At 42.7% G+C, this 19,690-nt stretch overlaps 1 protein-coding gene across 2 annotated transcripts in view; it reads left to right on the forward strand.

Moving 5' to 3' along the window:
* Positions 1-9,571, forward strand: part of oprd1a (opioid receptor, delta 1a) — a gene marked incomplete at both ends in the record, with an annotated part of 10,477 nt that extends 906 nt beyond the window's left edge. The window contains 2 exons of one of the 2 annotated variants that reach the window (XM_080532520.1): positions 8,362-8,720; positions 9,042-9,571. In XM_080532520.1, coding sequence (XP_080388646.1) covers positions 8,362-8,720; positions 9,042-9,571 — 889 coding nt within the window. The remainder of the gene's footprint in view (positions 1-8,361; positions 8,721-9,041) is intronic. The other variant, XM_080532521.1, reaches the window with a different exon arrangement.
* Between the last annotated feature and the right edge of the window lie 10,119 nt (positions 9,572-19,690).

Genomic DNA, 19,690 nt, shown 5'->3' on the forward strand with positions numbered 1-19,690 from the left:
GAAAACAACACATTTTTGGTAAGATTGCATCAGACCCTCTTTCATTTGCAGTCATCAATTTAGTCTGACTCAATGGTGCCCAGGGCAAGCAGGAGGTCTTTTACCTCCTCGAGATCGCGGAATATCCCAACTGTCAGTTCATTTGTTTTGAGCTGAAAGGACTTCTCAAGATGAGAAGAGTTCTTCAATTGGAATGGCAAATTAAGCTTGAGGATAATTACTAGTCTGAGCATGGTTTTTGTCACTGTTAACATCAGGTTGAACATTGTTCTACATCAATACAGTCTAAATCGGTCGAGTGGAACAGCTCTTCTCCTACTTAGATGTGTAGAGTAGTGCATATAGACTACATCTTGCAACATGCGTGTTATGCATGCCAAACTGGACATGACTGTGTTATCAACTCTGAAACAATGTCCTGTAACATTTCCCATGAACTCCTCTCACGGGTATACCCATTACATAACTATACATATGTTGACCAGCCCACTGGACCTTGACATGAATAGAGCAAGGAGCAAGTATCCTCTACGCCACTGGTTGTCAGGGAAACACAAGTGTGTAGCTGCTTTGGCTTTTTCCTGTCAGAGGGCTGGGTTGTCATGACAATGGACATTAGTTGTCTCCCTGTGGAGGTGCTTCCTTGTTGTATCTTCCCGTATCAACACACTAATTGGCTGCTAATCTCTCACACCTCGCCTGTTCCCTGAAACCGAGCTTAAACACTAATTACTGGGCTGTTAAAAACAATTTACAGGTTGGATGAGTTCAAGATTTTTTAACTGCATAACAGGGAGGAACTAATAGGAATAGATACATATCAAAGTGCATTTCAAGTAACCAAACTAATTATATACAGAATGTTAAGATAACCATATACATTCAGCCAGAGCCAACAATAGTGTGTCATCTCTAGTGGAGAATGTATTAACCAGCGTAGCTATTTTCACAGCAGCAAGAGACTAATGTTTTAGTGAAGACACTTTAGTAAGCGGTCATTTAAAAAAATAGGGCTTCTGAAGATACTGCAATTCAAAGCCAATTTTCCAACCATTTACAGTAGTGACAGGAAGGCATTGATTGTATGGCTGATTAATAGGGATAATGCAGAGAGATCAGAGAAAGAGAGAACGAGAGAGAGGAAGAGAGAGAAAGAGTAGATGAGTGAGTGAGAGAGAGAGAGCGCAAGGGAGAAGAGACGGGCTAAGAGGTGGATGGTGTGTGGAAAAGGCTGCAAAATGTCCTCTTGGGTGCCAGAGAAAAAGAGGGCCTTAACCACAAATTCAGGACAACACGGTGGCTAAGTAAAAAAAATCTACAGTAAACATGTTGTCACCACAAATTATGTAGCACCCATCCTTGTGTGAATTGGTGACAATTATTCAAACGTATGACCGGAACGTGTTAGTGCTGTAGTGTTTTTTATAATTATCAGTCTTGCTTCTGACACCTTTGCATTTATGTAAAGGCATTCCATGGATTTGACGTAAGCTGAAAGTTAGCAGAGCTTGTGGTGCCTGGTAATTCCAAGGATTTAGACAGTGCCTGGTAAATCCAAGGATTTTCTAATAAACTGCGGCTTCTATTTCTTTCAGTTGGAAGTTGCTTCGTTGCCAGCACCTCGGGTAGATTTTCTGCAGTGTGCATTCTCTTCTTTTCAATTCCAAGGATTTGACAGTGCCTGGTAATTCCAAGGATTTGACAGTATTATTTGAAAACAGTCAATTGGCTAAAAGGTGCAGTCTGGTATGCGCTCTCCTCTTGGCACCCTATTATGGTGTTTTTAATGACAACAACCTGGTCCCTTTTCCCACACCATCACAAGATGAATCGGCGTCACCTCAAAACTAAACAATCTCTATGGCAAGACATTTACATTACATCATGCCATAGACACATCATTAACCCAATGTTCATCAAAATTGAGCCAATCTGTGTAATTTGTAAATGCCGCATGTGTATGGCAAGATGCATCATTCATCCACATTTCCTGAGTTCTGAATGTCCATTAATCTGAGCCAACTTCAGAGAACTGCTGTGGAAACAAAAAGTCCTTTGTGTATTACTGAGGGTAGGCTCACATCACTTCCCGACTCGACTACTGCAACAGCATCCTCTACGGTTTGCCTAATAACATCCTAAACAAATTCCAATAGCACAAACACCTCCAAAACCTACACTGGCTCCCGGTCAAATACAGGATCCAATTCAAAATCTTTCTCACCACTTACAAAGCCATCAACAATCTGTCCCCCTCCTACCTTGCCGACCTCGTCCCGCTCCACAACCCCTCCCGTTGCCTCAGGTTTGACGACCAAACCAACCTCAAGACCACACCAGGATCGAGCTCCGGACCTGGGGTGATAGGGCCTTTTCAGCCGCAAGCCCCGTCCATCTGGAACGCCCCTCCCCCAACCACATCAGACAGGCCAACACCCTGTCAACATTTAAACAGGTTCTCAAAACCCACCTCTTCAAGCTTGCCTTCACCAGTTAACCCTCTCCCCCTCCCCTTCCCATGTGTCACCAGAACTACCTTAATTAGGCTGTTATACTTTCTTTTATTTATTTTTTGTTTCTTATTATTATTACTACTCAATCTTTTCAGTTTGTGAAGCGTCTTTGAGTGTCTAGAAAAAGCGCTATATAAGTGTAATGTAATGTTTTATTATTATTATCACCACGGCTCGGGACAATCCATGCTGGTATAGAGCACAGGTCAGCAGCTCTCTCCTCCACTTGACATCCATTCCAGTCCTGACCCTTATATTGCAATCACTGCTGGTGTTTAGATGAGAATAATCAGCTCCAATGCAGAGGCAAAACTACAGAACACAATGTACAATTGAGTGCCCACTGTTTGAAATATATGTTTGAGTGTGTGGGCGTACTGTGATGAGATGGCCTATTGAGTCCGGTGTTTGATGTGTCCTTGGTTTTATCCATGAATTAGCTTTCTCATGTGGAAAATGTCATCATTTGTTTCCAAAAGTAGAGAGAATTATTTCCGTGCCACCGCATAAGATTACTGATATACTGTATAACAGCTGACATCCTAATTATAAATATATAAATAAATAAATACGTCTGATATGGAAATGAAACAGGATCAAAAAGGTAACTGCTGAATCATAAAAGGGATTACCCAAGTGTACTGCCTGGACAGGAAGGAACTGGAGCCCAGCTTGGCATTGTGTGTGTGTCTGTGTGTGTGTGTGTGTGTGTGTGTGTGTGTGTGGTGTGGGGGGGGGGGGGGGGGGGGGGGGGGGGGGGGGGGGTCTGAGTCAACACGACCTCCGTGCCCCACCGCATGTCCCTTCTCTTAGTCAACAGTGTGTGTGTGTGTGTGTGTGTGTGTGTGTTCGGCTTTTGGCATGGTGCTTAGAGAACCCAGCGGAGTCTGGGAAGACTTGTGTGTTTGATCGGGGAAGCAGTGAGGGGTGGAGGGCGTCATCACGAAATACAGAAAGAACGACAGAGGATAGGGACCTGTCTAAATGCAAATTCTTTCAATACACAGTAATCTAAATACTCTGCCCTCATAGCACAGTAATTAATCAGAAACTGTTTGGGTGTCTCACCTGTGGCAGACATACTAGCTATTGTCAATTTCTGCCAGTAACCAAGTAACCAAGCCTGGTCAATAGGGTCAATAGAGTGATCAATGAGTTTTGGTCTATGTGTTGAAAGTATTGATTATTCCTGGGGTCTATGCGAGGGCAGAGGTCACTAAGACAATAATACATTATTCACCCCTCCTGTGAGAAACAGTATGGCATTCTGTATTGTTCGTTGGAATGGAGTGAAGTCCACTGAGTGACGCTTCTAGAATGCCCTCATTCTGAGACTGACAGGGGTGCACCTCTCTGTGACGGCTCCCCCAAGGGACAGACAGGATTCCAAATGAACATGTGAAGAGGAGGGGATTGGACAGCTGTGACAGCTACTGAGCAGGGCGTCTCCACCTTCAAGGCCTTCTATTATTATAGTTCATGTCTCCCATTACAAATACAATAATTTAACATGATACCCCACCACAGTGCTGAGTTTTACAAGCTTCAAACAAGGAGGACAGGCATACGACAGCAACCTATGAACTACAGTACAGGCCAGATGGTATTAACTACTGTACAGCTTTAAGACCAGTTCATTGAAGCTGATGGCAAAAACAGAAGGCTCATACAGTAAGCTAATGTCTGTCACGGCTTCTATAATGTATACACAGCTGTTAAACTCGGTGGGAAATGGAATATAGTGGGTTGCAACATATTGTCAGCAACATCGGATGGCAGGCTGTCAGCAACATCTCTCCCCCCCCCCCCCCCCCCACTCTCAAATGACTTGAGTAAAACTTCTAAAAATCAACTAACAAGTTGCCTGTTATGAAAAAAAAACGAAAACCAGATGTTGTTGACACAATAAGTTTCACTTTTCGACCCCTTCGATTCTGCGACTGGTTTATGGTCTCACCAGCGGGTGTCACCAGGCTACACTTTTAAAAAGGGTTCTATAATTGCTTTGCCATTTGTAAGATAAGATCAATAGAATAAAAACTGAAGGCACTAAAACTAGAAATCAGTTTTTTTCTACAATGCTGAATGCTGCTAAATTGTTTTAACTTTAAACCAGTTGGTCACTGAGTACTGCAGAGTACTGTTTTTGTTGCTTGAATAAAGGCTGGCAGTCTTTGTTGTTGTGGACTATATAATGGGGTATAAGTATTTGTTATTATTCAGGAGTCAAAAAATAAATACAAATATCGGATTGATATCGGTATCGCAGATACCTGAAGCCCAGGTATCGGTATTGGTAGTGAAAAAGTGGGATCGGGACATCCCTACTCTCAAGGCTAGCAACCAATGAAGTGTACTATAGGCCATCCTTGCTGGTGAGTTCTATGCTCCAGTGCACTACCAGGCATGTAAAACAATGTGCTCCAATTTGTTTCTACTGAAGAGCACTGCGCACCACCAAAACCACGTGCATAGACTGTTTTGGTAATTTGGTGTCACAGCAAAGTGTGTCTGCACCGACTTGTCAAGGAGAGTTGGCAAATTCAAACACCTATGATGGTTTATGTTCAATAATTACCAACATTGTTATTTGATCATAACGGGAGGCAGGTGTCGCCTGTCAGGGATAATCTCTCATACCACCAGTACATCCTCTATAAATAGAGCAGGCCTAGTGTAGGCTAAATTATTGCATTAGGCTACTACATTCTGTAAGCTTAAAACATTGAATGACATGCTGCATATACTAATCGCCTCTGCTCTCTCCGTGTCAAAATTTGACCCTGATTAGATCATGGAACCGTGCATGTCTTTGTATCAAATCAAATAGGAGAAATGTTAAATATTCTATACTGATGATAGATGATAGGGAAATATGCATGTAACTTCATAGAAAATACATTGTTAGAATCATCCTACAAGTTGTAAAATCCCACTTATTCAATCCATGTTAATACCGAGAGGGGAATATATAGTATAGTATCTAGCATACATGCCTATGTACATCCACCCTCACATTGCATGATTGCCCACACTGTAGCCTGGACGGACAAGAAGGAACTGGAACCCTGTGTGGATGGGCCCAACCAAGCCAGCACAAAAGGCTGTTGGTTCTACACAGGCAGAGAAGAACCAGCTGAGGGGAAAATGAAGCTGTCTGGTTAACAGTTGAATTATGAATAAACATTAAAGAATTCATAATGTATCCAATTCTCTACTGTCAACAATAGAGCAGAAGACTGATTCATCTATGCAGTTATGCTGAATCAAAGGCTCCTAGCAGATGGAGGAGGAAAACCTCCATAAAGAAGAATCTTCTTTCCACTACAGAAGTGTTTGAGCCTGTACCATATTATGGCTGGCTGAAGCTGAGCCTGTACCATATTATGGCTGGCTGAAGCTGAGCCTGTACCATATTATGGCTGTCTGAAGCTGAGCCTGTACATATGGCTGGCTGAAGCTGAGCCCCAGTGAGTGCAGCAGTTTTAGTCTCTCTCCCTCTCTATGACACAATTTTTCCTCAAACCCTTTCCCTCAGCTGTGTGAGAGGTTGTTTTGATAAAGGTTCATTGACTTGTTTGCCCAACAATACATTCACAATAACACATGATTTAAGTTGAGCTTTACAACATACTGTAGGCATGAAACTACAAAGCTGAGTGTTTCTCAATGTCTGTGTCCTTACGTAGACTGTACTAGAGCCTATCTTGATGTTGTCTGATGGACTGCACTTACGTATATAGCGCCTTATTCCAAAGCACTTTACAATGGCCTCTCATTCACCCATTCACACACACATTCGCACACCAATGGCGGCAAGCTACCATGCAAGGCGCCTGCCTGCTCATTGGGAGCAATTTGTGGTTCAGTGTCTTGCTCAAGGACACCTCAACACCTTATATGACATATATAGTATCGTAATACAGGGAGTGAAGAATGATCTCAATTCAATGTACCTGCATGTTATTATGCTCATGTTATATGCTGTGTGATTATAGACCATCTTCAGCCTGACCATTGCAATGAATTACATTATATTCCTTTTCCTTCAGGGTAAGATTACACACTTAATCAGACCTCCTGATTGTCTCTTATTATTACTCTCACACATTAGGCAGAATGTCTCTCATCTTTGCCAAATTATATTCATAAGGAAATTAATCAAATCGTCTTACGGAAATGGAAATCCTCTTCTGTGAAACTCACATTGTCTACTCTGAAAAGTAAGAGGGCTCATGTTATAATGGATTTTTATCTGAGGAGCCATTTTGTCCATGATCCCAAAGAGAAATACGCCCCAGCACTGTGTAATACATCTAGATTAGTGCAGCAGACTACAGCAGACGATCCGTTACCGAGAAAACTCTTCTGATCTTCATAAACCTCCCCAGGATTACGAGCTCTCCCTGGACTAAGAGTGCATCCTCAGGTTTGTTAATTGGATCCGCACGCAACCCAGTTGCGAGGAGTGGTATTTGGAATGAGTAGAAGGGAAAGTGCAGACACTTTGGGATTTCACACTCCTGTGGGAGCTGTGGGAAAATCATCAGCTCTCAGCAGTCTCCTAGCCTCTCTCATCAGATGAATACATCCTGTGCTGTCTAACAGGCCTGGTTATAAATAGTATCCGTAAATAGTAGTATCAAACACTTACTACGGTCAATAGACTTGGCTCAAGGTCTGCAGAATGTACGTCATAGCCAGTGGGTTTTCACTGTGTTTATGTGCAAAGAGTGCTAGGACTGTTAATACAGTTTATCAACCAAACCCTGAGAGAAAATGTATTTGATTACTGTACAATAGTGTGGACAGCAAAACCCTTATCACCACAAAAAGATGTAAAACCCAATGTCACAATTATAATAACATGTTTTACTGTTCCACATACATTATATGAGGGGTAGTGGTGGTCTAGTGGATAGTGAGTTGGACTTGTGATCGGAAGGTTGTGAGTTCGAATCCCGCCTGAAGCCACACCACTACTAGTGTGCCCTTGAGTAAGGCACTTAGCCCTCAGTTACTCCAGGGGGAATGTCCCTGTAATTCGTAATTGTAAGTCGCTTTGGATAAAGGCGTCTGCTAAATGGCAAAATTATTTAAATTAAATTATTTACATTAGTATGAGGCAATTAGCCTTCCATCTCGACCATCTTCCAACCAAAACCAGCCCATCTAATTCAGATTCAGATTCAGATTCAATTTAATTGTACAAGGATAGAGACAACGAAACACAACTAGCCAGATGCCAGTGCAATAGTGCATAGTGCAAAAGCCATAAAGATACTGTACACTGTACACACGTACGACTGGTACTGTATATGTACACACGTACGACTGGTACTGTATATGTACACACGTACGACTGGTACTGTATATGTACAGTGAGGAAAAACAGTAGTGGACAAAAGCTGAGTTGGTATTGGGGGTAATTTTGAGTATCGCGTTAAATTCCTTACAGTACTTACCAGCAGCGTCTACAAACCACTGTTACATTACTTTAAAAAAATATACCACTCAACATACAGTACTGTAATGTAGTAAAATAAAATAAATCTTTTTTGACCCAATTAGGCCAATATCTCTACAATTATTAGCTCTCTGGTTTCTCCAAAAGCACTTGATCTGATGCTAACAAGCTGAAGTTATATCAATTATCTTAAAAAAAAACATTATCTAAAGCGAATTATAATGACATGTTTCATTTTTCCACATATGTAGCATGATGCAGCCTACTAACTGGGACCCAGCCCATCTGATTTTGATCCCTCAGTATTTGCCAGCAGATTCTACACCACTACTTTTATTAATTCCAGTAAAACAATCTATAACTTATTTCTCTCTTAACTAGATACACCAAAATGAAGACGGCCACCAATATCTACATCTTTAACCTGGCCCTGGCTGATGCTCTGGCTACCAGCACACTGCCATTCCAGAGTGCCAAGTACCTGATGAAGACCTGGCCCTTTGGAGAGCTCCTCTGCAAGGTGGTCATTGCTATCGACTACTACAACATGTTCACCAGCATCTTCACCCTGACCATGATGAGTGTGGACCGCTACATTGCTGTGTGCCACCCCGTACGTGCCCTTGAATTCCGCACGCCCGCCAAGGCCAAGATGATCAACGTTCTCATCTGGGTCCTGTCCTCTGCCATCGGAGTGCCTATCATGGTCATGGCTGTCACCAAAGAAGTTGCAGATAGTGGTGAGGCAGCTGTTTACTATCTTTTTAAATAGCATCTTTCAAATATTTTTGGGTCATTGTACAGTATGATAAAGCATGGTTTTCACAATTTGATAAAATAGGTGTTACTAAACACAGTTTAGTATCAAATTGAGATTGAGTCAGTGTGTCATACTACAACACTGAGTAACACTTTACAATAAGGATACATGAATAAACATGAATTTATGGCACATTATACATGACTGAATGCATTTGCAAAGCCTTATTCATGCCTAATAAATGCACTAACAAGTGGCTTATTTTTTTCCTGTTCTTTCAAACTGCCCAATGCCACCTCAGGTCAAACCATCTGTATACTGATGTTCCCCGACCCTAACTGGTACTGGGATACCGTGACTAAGATCTGTGTGTTCATCTTTGCCTTTGTGGTGCCTGTCCTGGTCATCACCATCTGCTACGGCCTGATGATCCTGCGTCTGAAGAGTGTCCGCCTACTCTCCGGCTCCAAGGAAAAGGACCGCAATATGCGCCGCATCACTCGCATGGTCCTAGTAATTGTAGCAGCTTTCATCGTCTGCTGGACACCCATCCACATCTTCATCATCATCAGAACCCTGGTAGATGTAGACACCAGGAGCCCCTACGTGGTGGCCAGCTGGCACCTGTGCATCGCCCTGGGCTACACCAACAGCAGCCTCAACCCGGTCCTTTACGCCTTCCTGGATGAGAACTTCAAAAGGTGCTTCCGGGACTTCTGCCTGCCATGCCGGACCCAGGTGGACAGGAACAGTCAGTCCAGGGCCCGGAATGCCACCCGGGAGCCTCTGTCCGTCTGTGCCCCCTCAGAAGCTGGGAAGAAGCCTGTATGACTAGGCATGGACCAGAACCCTCGTAGCTCCCGTTCCAGGAGGGTCCAGCAGGATCTGCAGTCTGAGGTCACCCTGATCTCCACCACTGAGTTCTGAGAGACCTTGCAGAACAGGCTAAACTCAAACAGCTCCATATAAGGGTAATACATGTATTTCACACCATACATTTATATCCCTACAAATGAGGAATATAAATCTACAAATGTAGTTAAGGAGGAGAGAGATTCAATATTTTATTTTCTCAGCTTTTATCCCTGCAAAGGTTGCATCTAGAAACATTCTAAGATGGTGACTGAGATTTTAAGTGCAGTGTCATTTTGACTTGTTGCAAATGAAAAGATGACAGCAGAGAAACAGATGATGTTGTCAAGGACACCAAAGGAAACAACATGATTTCAGTCACCCACCCTGTTTGTGACTAATCTTCTCTGATGGGAAGCTACCCTGACTTGAAACTGGCATTGTTTTTATAAAGCCAGCAGGGTAAGGAGAAGACAGAATGAGTAGGCCTAGATAACGGAAAAGTGGATATGTAAAATGCGGAGAAGTCAGGAGGAAGTGGAGAAACAACTTAGTAATGAAAGAAAGTCAATGTGCACACAACATACACCTGCTGTGCTTTGACAAGCCAAGACAAAAGGTAAAGAATTTCCTTCTATATTGATCGGCCCCTCTATTCTCAGGGCGGCAAAGCTCTGACGGTAGTGAGGAAGATAAAAGAAGAGGGAACAGGTTTGGATTCAGACTTGAAGAAGTTGGTTGAGTCTATAATAAAGAATCATGTTCAAAGAGACAGCATCTAAGCGAAAACATTTGCTTCCCACATTTCATCTACTTCAGAGCAAAGTAAAAACAAATATGTTCCAAGCCCTGCAGAAGAAGGGCACAGAACATTTGTTTAGTCTCTATCTGGATGTATCAAGGTCAACACACTGAGACCAAGAGACCACATCTCTTTCACTGGTGTACCATGTTTACAATACACATTTAAAATAATAATACACACATCAGATACATACCCTTACTAATAAACTAGAGAGCATACATCTTTGACCTAGCCCTTAACCAATGATTTAAAATGATTATAGGGGACCAAGTGCTCCAACCTCAGACTACCCTCTAGCTCATTCCATTTTTGGGGTGCTCCAATCCTGAGTGCAAGTCCGATACGTGGCATGATTCCAACTGAGAAGGGACACGAGATAGTCAGGGAGTTGCTCTAACACTGCTTTATATACAAACATAAACCAGTGGTGGGATCTTCTGGTTGTTAGAGAATGCCACCCTACATTCTGATATCAAATAGTGGTATCAAAAAGTGTTTTAGTTAGGTCATCCACATGTTTTAAAAGTCAGCCTGTCATAGATCGAAATGCCCAGGTATTTTTAAGAAGGGACTCGTTCAATGAGTATTGACATTTTGGTCCCTGAAGAATTTTATGTATTTTGTATTTCCTGCATTCAATACAAACTTTATGTGAGTGAGTTTATGAGTGATGTTATGAGTATATCATATTAAAAGATATCTGTATGTCATTAATAGCCTGGCTCACAGAGGGTGCTCAATAACAGACCACTGGGTCAACAACATACTGTAAAGTTACAGCTTCCCATTGTTCACAGAAAAGCCAATATCATTCATATAAATGGTCAACTGAACCGGTCCTAAAATGGAACCTTGTGGTAATTATGGAACCAGTTACAGTACACATATTTAGGACAATCTTTGGGTGATAATAAAATAAATCAATTAAAAGAGCTGCACAACGTTTGTTATGTAGAGTAGGTACTGTATAATTAAAAACAAGGAACACTGCAGAAATGTTGCGATGTCCAGCTCTGAAGCCAGACTACTAGACATTCATTTTCTAGATAAACATGGAGCTGAGTGTTGAACAGGGACTAGCTCGGCAGGAGAGCTTTGAGATGGACGGTAGTTATTTAGGCCACTGGAGTACATGACAGCGAGATGACGAATGAACGCAACACTACGAATGTGTTTGGATTTTCGTGTTTTTGACATTCAATACAGGAAAATGGATGGTAAGAAACTACTGTACCTTTAATTTCCACTCACCGTCTGCTCTGGGTCGAAATCTACATGACTTTCATGGGTGTCAGTCAAAGCCAGAGGGGATCTTTGAGACAATCATAAGCGGATGACAGTGGGACAGACTCTGGGTCGCATAGCATAGTACAATCTACGCTCACTGTATAAATGCTTTCTTCTATGACGAATGTAAAATCAAAACAACAGCACTCAATGGACAATACAAAAAGAGTGTGGCATCATGTGAAACAGCAAACATCTCTGAGAATGAATGATCATATGAATCTGAAACTAGTGGGAGGTTAAATCAAATTAAATACATGACATTGAAGAATCTAACTACAGTGCATGGCATAATACCCTCTCATATTTCAAAACCTAAGGAAAATGATTTCGAGTTAATCGGACATCGTTACTCTTCCTAACACATGGCAAAACCCGAGATGAAGACTGTAGCGTGCGCCACAGTGTGCCATGTGCACCACTGTGCCAAACCGTTGTGAATTATTTCCCATAAATCTGACTCATGATTAGAGAATAGGGAAACTCACTGCTTTTGGCTGTGGACATTGTCAGAGGGATACAAAAAAAGTTGCCAAAATAATGTGGTTCACTGGGATGGAGAAATGAGTGCCAAATAAAAATCACTTGATGTGAGTTTGTATACCATTAAAACATGTGTGTATTTCACTGTCATATTTCAAATTCATATTGATATTTCACAACATAGCTTTATGCTTCATTTGTGTACTGCTTAACTAACAATGTAAACAAATAGCTTTTTGACTGCTTGTTGGAATTTAACTCACCTGACAGAAAATACAGAATGGTGATTGAAAAAGTAAATAAATACGATTTCTGGTATGGTCCCATTTCAATGTTAAAACCATGCATTTATATGGTAGCTACATTTCATATGCAGTTATTGTGCAGTTACAATGTAGGTCCACTTGTCATGTATTACTTAGTTCTTGTTTATTTATCACCTGTACTATACTGAACCTAGTAGGTTAATGAGAATGTATTTTACAATAATAACATGCTACTGTATATATATAAATGTATGGATGTAATAAACTCAAATCAATGGATTTCGATAATCTCTTATTTTAGGGGGAATTTACAATTGTGAAACAACAGGTATAATATCTGTAGGTACATCAAATGTCACTATGTCACCCAAGAGCAAATGTATTATCAAGGAAGTACATCATTTTAGTGCTACTTCACAAGAATGGGATCTTTCAGACAAACAGCCATATTCATTGAGAGTGAACACACTGGAATTGGTGAGCTGTCGTAATGTCACATAATAGGGGATAACACATCTACAGCGACAGTTACTTCATGGCTTTGAATGTTTGGTTTTGGAGGACAGATGTTTTGATAAAGGTCAACAACTTTCACGTGGCATATTTGTCAGGAGGAGGAGAACTGCTGTCTACTATATTAGTGTATCTTAAAGTATTGCATTCATGTTTTTATATTGTTCTTTTTCTATAACTGTTCAGCCATGCTTTTAGTTACTTTTTTTTTTGTCATTTTAATAAATAGCCTATCCATTGATTATGTAACTGCTGAAAAAAACGGTATACTGTATACTGAACATTTTCTGTAACATGAATATCTGTATGTGTGCTTCAGATAGAAATGTGTTGTATTGCCACTGACTGTAAGTCATTTGTGCTGTTCATTAAACCATTATGGTAATCTTGCAGCATCAATGCAGTAATCCTGAGTTTACGCTATCTTCGGTTAAACGCATCTCTCAATGAATAGCAAGATGCCTGAAGCCTATTTCTGATTATTGATTGAAACAAAGAAATAAACAATATGAATAAAATGAACATGGTAGTAAATTGTTTCTAATTTTCAAATTTGTTGAAAACAAGAGAGAGAAGATAAAAAAGCAAATATTTTCTCTCCTGATACCACTCAAAAGCATACAAATCAGAAGAAAAAAGACATGAACTATAAGTTAATTCAAGCTTATGGTCCTACTTCAGCGTCAACAAATAACACAGTATTTGGAAGACTATAGTGAAATGTTTCATTGCCCATATAGTGAAATAATAAATTCATCCTCCATGACCATGAACTAGTTTAAAAGAGTTCAATTTTAGAACTCAGTCATGCAATTAAATTGAAATAGCATTTCAAGATAGAGCCAGAGATGGTCCATGGCTTCCCTGCGTTCTAGCGTGTGCCATCAGCCGCTATCAGAAAATTAAACTTCCAACTAGCCTCTGCATCACCTGCAGATAGCAACATCAACTACAATCAGTCACCATGGAGACAAGAAACACAATCCACAGTCCTAATTAAGGAGGTTATTTTTCAGTCGACTCGGTTAGGCCCATCACTACAGGACACCCACTCTGTGTACCTATTAGCTGAAAACCTATGAAATCATGCCTGTACAGGCTGTGGACGCTTGCAAGCAGAAAGCCCAGTCTACTGCCCAGCTTATAAAGGCCACCACAAGCTCTTCCATTGTATACTTAACTACTTACCTTAGCAACTTAACTCAACTGTTTCACTGAGAATCCTGTTTCTCTTCAGGTTATCTCTACCCAAACCCTGCTCTGCCCAACTCTAAGAATTTGATAAACCAAGTTTGAGGGTTTTCACGTTGTGCGCACCTGCTGAGAGCAAGAGGTCAGTTATGAAAGATTCCGCCCACTCCACAGTGCTGAAACTGCCCTGATCTAAGTTGTTAATGACCTCCTCTCATCGGCTAACTCTAGTGCTTTCAACATCCTTATGTAGCACACCCTGTGTCCAGTACGCACTCTGCATGTTTACATGGCCAGGGTGGCTTCGTTCAGGGTTTGTGATGAGTTGATTGTCTTCTTTGAAAAGCCTGCGACCGTGAGGTCTCTCTCATCTCCTTCAGGAAACCTGGGTTACATTCTAACCGCTAGTTTTCTTTCCTGCAGCCGCTTATTAATTACCCTCGGTGGTGTATCAGGGACAACAGAAAAGGGGTATGTTAACTTAAACACTAGAACAGCCGTGCCTTTTTACCTACTATAAGAGCCGCCTCTGGGGTCATGATGACCAAATGACCTCTTTACAATACTAAGCTGCTATTTACACGCAACGACCACTAGTTGTCCGCTTGTAAATTAGCCTGCCTCCTACACAGAAAAACGGCAAAATAGCTTATCCTGATGTGATTTTGAAAATGTAAGGATACTGGGTGGTAGAACGCACATATCTAGAAAAAGTCATGAAAGGAGGGTCCTGAAATTTGATTGAGTGCAAAGATAGATTTTTTTTTTACTCACAGGGGTCACCGTGACAGCTCTTCTAGTGTTAACTTGTTAAAACAGGCCACAATAACAGCCACACAGCAGAGGGGTCAATAACAGCCACTCAGCTTTAGGGTTTCTAATTTTCTGCACAGCACTAAAAGAGAAATGTAGGCCACCCAAAATCCTCTTGTGGTCAACTAATAGGACACATTATTGAGGGAAATTGATGTGCATGCCTCTTTGATCTTCAGCGGACTTTACTTTTTAAAATAGAACTTGTAAACAATTGCCAATGCAATGAAATTATAAATGATACTATCTTGCTCTTTTAAGTTTATGCATAAAGGGCAAGACAGAGAGAGGGCAAAAGAGAAAGGAAGGAATTCAATTCAATTCAATTCAATTCAATTATACTTTATTTATCCCCGTGGGGAAATTCATTTTGCCACGCCACTCTCTAAAAACAACACATGACAACACAACATAAAGGACAGACAACAATACTGGGCCAGCCATGTATAGTATATAAAAAAACTGTGAGATCATGATAGAAAAGTGGATAAAAAGATGGCTATAGTTATTATATTAAAATACTAAAAAGTGATGATGATGATTAAAATAAATAAATAAATACAGATTCAGGAGCCTTGACCCCGACTACTACTTTAGTTGCCATTGAACAGTCTTAGTGCAGCCGGGATAAATAATTTTTTATATCGCTCCGTCCTGGAGCGTACCGAAATGAACCGCCCTCTGCGGTGGCTGCTGGTTTGCCCAGCGAGGATATGATGGAGGGGGTGGTTGGGATTGTCCCTGATGGACAGCAGCTTGCTCCTAGTCCTTCTCTCCACCACCGTCCCCAGAGAGTCCAGGCTCCTTCCCACCACTGAACCCGCCTTTTTTACAAGCTTGTCCAGCCATCCGGTATCCCTCTTGGAGATGTTTCCACCCCAGCAGACTGCAGCGTAGAAGAGAATGCTGGCCATGACAGACTGGTAAAACATGGCCAGCATGTCTCCACACACTTCAAAAGACCTAAGTCTCCTTAGGAAGTACAGCCTGCTCTGGCCCTTCTAGTAGAGTGCCTCTGTGTTGGCGGACCAGTCCAGTTTGTCATCCAGATGCACCCCCAGGTACTTGTAGGTCTTCACCACCTCGATATCCTCGCCCCGGATGTTAATGGGCAACCGAGGTGGCTTAGACCTGCGGAAGTCTATAACTAGCTCCTTGGTCTTCGTTGGATTGAGGAGCAGACCATTCCTCTCGCTCCAGACGCTGAAGGCTCCTGTCAGATCCCTGTACTCCCCCTCCCGTCCATCCCTCACGCACGCCACTATGGCTGTATCGTCAGAGTACTTCTGTACGTGGCAGGACTCTGAGTTGTAGTTGAAGTCTGACGTGTACAGGGTGAACAGGAAGGGAGCCAGCACAGTTCCCTGCGGAGCCCCGGTGTTGCTCCGAGACACAGTTCCCCAGCCTGACTGACTGTGGCCGTCCAGTGAGGTAGTCCATGATCCAGGATGTAGTGGAGGGATCAACCCCCATACCTGAAAGCTTCTCTCTGAGTAGAAGAGGCTGGATGGTGTTAAGACCACAGGGACCAGGGCTGCATATAGGGGGCGCAGAGAGGCCTGGGGTGTGTGTGTGTGTGTGTGTGTGTGAGTGTGTGGTGTGTGTGTGTGTGTGAGTGTGAGTGCATGACTGTGCGTGTGTGTGTGTGAGAGTGTGTGGTGTGTGAGTGTCTGTGTGTGTGTGTGTGTGTGTGTGTGTGTCTGTGTGTGCGTGTGCGTGTGTGTCTGTGTGTGCATGTGCGTGTGTGTGTGTGTGTGTGTGTGTGCGTGTGTGTGTGTGTGTGCCCATGGTTTTATTGCATTATGTCTGTGATGGATGTTGATGTGTAGACACTGCCAGTGCTGTCATGCATTATGATGCATATATGTATAAAATCATAATCAAACAAGACATGTGGTGATTAACCGGTTTGCGTCCTAGAAAGGCGATGTGAGCTTCTCTTCAAATAAGGTATGCCCAAGCAACAATTTAGTTGTTGGCAGATATTACAATTGGACCACGTTTGGTAGTGCATATGCAGGGTTTTTCCTGCATAGAGAATTATGAGGCGGCCGCCTCCGACAAAACTGCAATTGCGGCACTGCGCCGACGTGGTGGCGGGGGCGCTGTTTCGCAAATAAGTTAGCTTTCGTTTTTGCTAGCGAAATAGCTGATAGTTGATGTTGACTGCTCAAGGAGAATACATATTTGAAAGTACAGAATGCCTGAGAGCCTTATATTGCATTATATTACATTATATTTTGATTGGTCATCTGGTGCCTGAATATTCTGTTTTCCTTTTAGGTGGACCTTTTCTGATATTGTTGGCTTAGGCTATGATAGAGCGTCTCTTCTTTCATGTAGCCAATCATTTCATCATTCTTGCATTGTGTTTTTGTTAAAAATGGCATGGGATAATGTGTATTGAGAAAAGTGTGTGTGTGTGTGTGTGTGTGTGTGTGTGTGTGTGTGTGTGTGTGTGTGTGTGTGTGTGTGTCCGCCCAGGAGGTGGAGTGTGTTTTGCACAGCCTTCCCAACAACAAGGCCAGTGGCTCAGATGGGGTGACATACGAGGCACTGAAATCCACACAGTCTTGTCAGACATTAACAACTGTTTTTAATGTCTGTTTGGAGAATAAGCGAGTTCCAGATTCATGGAAAGGAGCATTGATACATCGCATCCCAAAGAAAGGCAATATCCCTGAAGATCCAACAACATGGAGGGACATCTCTCTTCTCCCTACCATCTATAAGGTGTTCATGAAGTGCATACTGGCCCGAGTCCTGCCCTGGTTGGAGGATGCTAACATCTTGTCCACCAAACAGAAGGCTTACATCAGCAGGATGGGTATGGATGAGCATGTGTTCTGCCTTAAGACAGGGATAGATGACTTTAAACATCAGTCATGTAAACTCTTTACAGTCTTTCTTGATTTTAGAGATGCTTTTGGGACATTAGCTCACAATATAATGATTAGATCACTGGAAGAGATACAGCTACCCCAGCTATTCATTGACATTGTGAGAGATGTGTACCGAAGCTCCACCATCCAAGTAATCTGTGGGAAGCAGCTCACTCGCCCAACACCACTTCAGACAGGCATTAAAACGGGCTGTCCATGGAGCGCGGTTAATTTCGTAATTGCCATCAACCAGTGGATTAAGTGGCTGTGTCAGTGTGCCCCTGAGGGTGTCATCTCCCCCAACCCAGTGCAGGGCTACGCAGATGATGTTGTCCTGGCCTCCAGGGAAGAGAGCGTCATCAAGAACATGCTCTGCAGGACGGATCGTTTTCTGGAATGGTCTGGCCTGGAGGTCAAAGCCAGCAAATGTGCTGTCCTGTATGAGAGGCGGAGTGGGGGGAACAGGTGGTACCACTCAAAAACAGACACACACCCTGTGTTCTCTTTAGCAACACAGCCCATTCATGTAAATTCTCTCCATGAGACATACCCATATCTTGGACATAAAATTAACATCGCAGGAGAGTGGAAGGAGCAAGTCAATAACATCCTGACTGAGTTCACTTCCAGGCTGGACTTGATAGACAGTTGTCCTCTGCCACTAACTATGAAGTTAGAAGCCATCAGGCAGGTGGCCCTGTCCAAAGTTCAGCACCTCTTCTCCAATGTCCACATCCCCCAGAAAGTGCTGTGTGAAATGAACAACAAGACTGTGAGCGTAGTGCGCAGGTGGCTTGGACTCAATTCACACAGCACCCGTGACATCATCTTTCATCCCCAATGGGAGGGAGGGCTAGGGGTCCCCAATGTAGAATGGATCTACACCAGCATGAGAATTTCCCATCTTCTCAGGATGCTTAACAACGACGACAAGGACGTCAGGGAGCTGGCCCGCTCCTCCATGTTCCTGGACCTGAGGAGAAGGAAGGTCCCAGTTGCCAGGGGGGCGGAGCCCCACTTCCTTGGGTTCAAGAGGAAACCCAGCGGAAAATTGGACACTCATTCCGCTGGTTTTGGAGTCTGGTCTGATTGGCCAGACCTGAATGACCTCTGTGTCCGAGCCGGGGTGTCCCTGGAGTGGGTGCGGTCTGACTCTGAGACTGTTCGGGTCTCAGAGAACTGTATATCTGACCCTCTCACACAGGTCAGGGCAACAGCCTCCTTTGCTGGACAGAGCCACCAGCTAACATCTAGAGGGGCCAGACGGACTCTCATGGACCTTCATCAACATCAACAACAACAACACTGGACTGGTCTGAAACTCCAGGGAAAACTGGCATGTCTTCCCACAGCTGATCACTCTGTTTCCCATTCTTTTCTAAAAAACACTGCACTCGATGAGGACATTGTCATATTCACAACCAAGGCCAGATTACAAGACCTTCCTACCAGACTCAACCTCTCTATTTGGTTTCCCTCCACTCAGGTTCCTCATTGCTTGCACCACACCACAGAACAGGTTACAGAAACACTTTCACATATCTTGAATGGCTGTTATGTTTACAAAGGAATGTATATAGCACGTCATGACAGAATTGTGAGCCTAATAGTAAAGGACATATCACTCCACTTCCCAGTTACAGTGAAAATGTATACACATGCTTGTGTCAATGCATCCATGTTCAATTTCTGTAATGACCAATGTCACTTTTCACAGTTGTCTGCTAACACACCAGATGTTGTTGTTGTTAATGAAGAGTCCAGAGAGGTGTCTGTATTAGAGGTAGCATGCACCTTTGATATAAGCCTAGAGGAAGCCTTCATGACTAAGGTCATGAAATACCAGCAGCTTGTAGAC

Source organism: Nansenia antarctica (assembly GCF_963989245.1).
Source record: "Nansenia antarctica genome assembly, chromosome: 5".
In the NCBI taxonomy this organism is placed as follows: Eukaryota; Metazoa; Chordata; class Actinopteri; order Argentiniformes; family Microstomatidae; genus Nansenia; species Nansenia antarctica.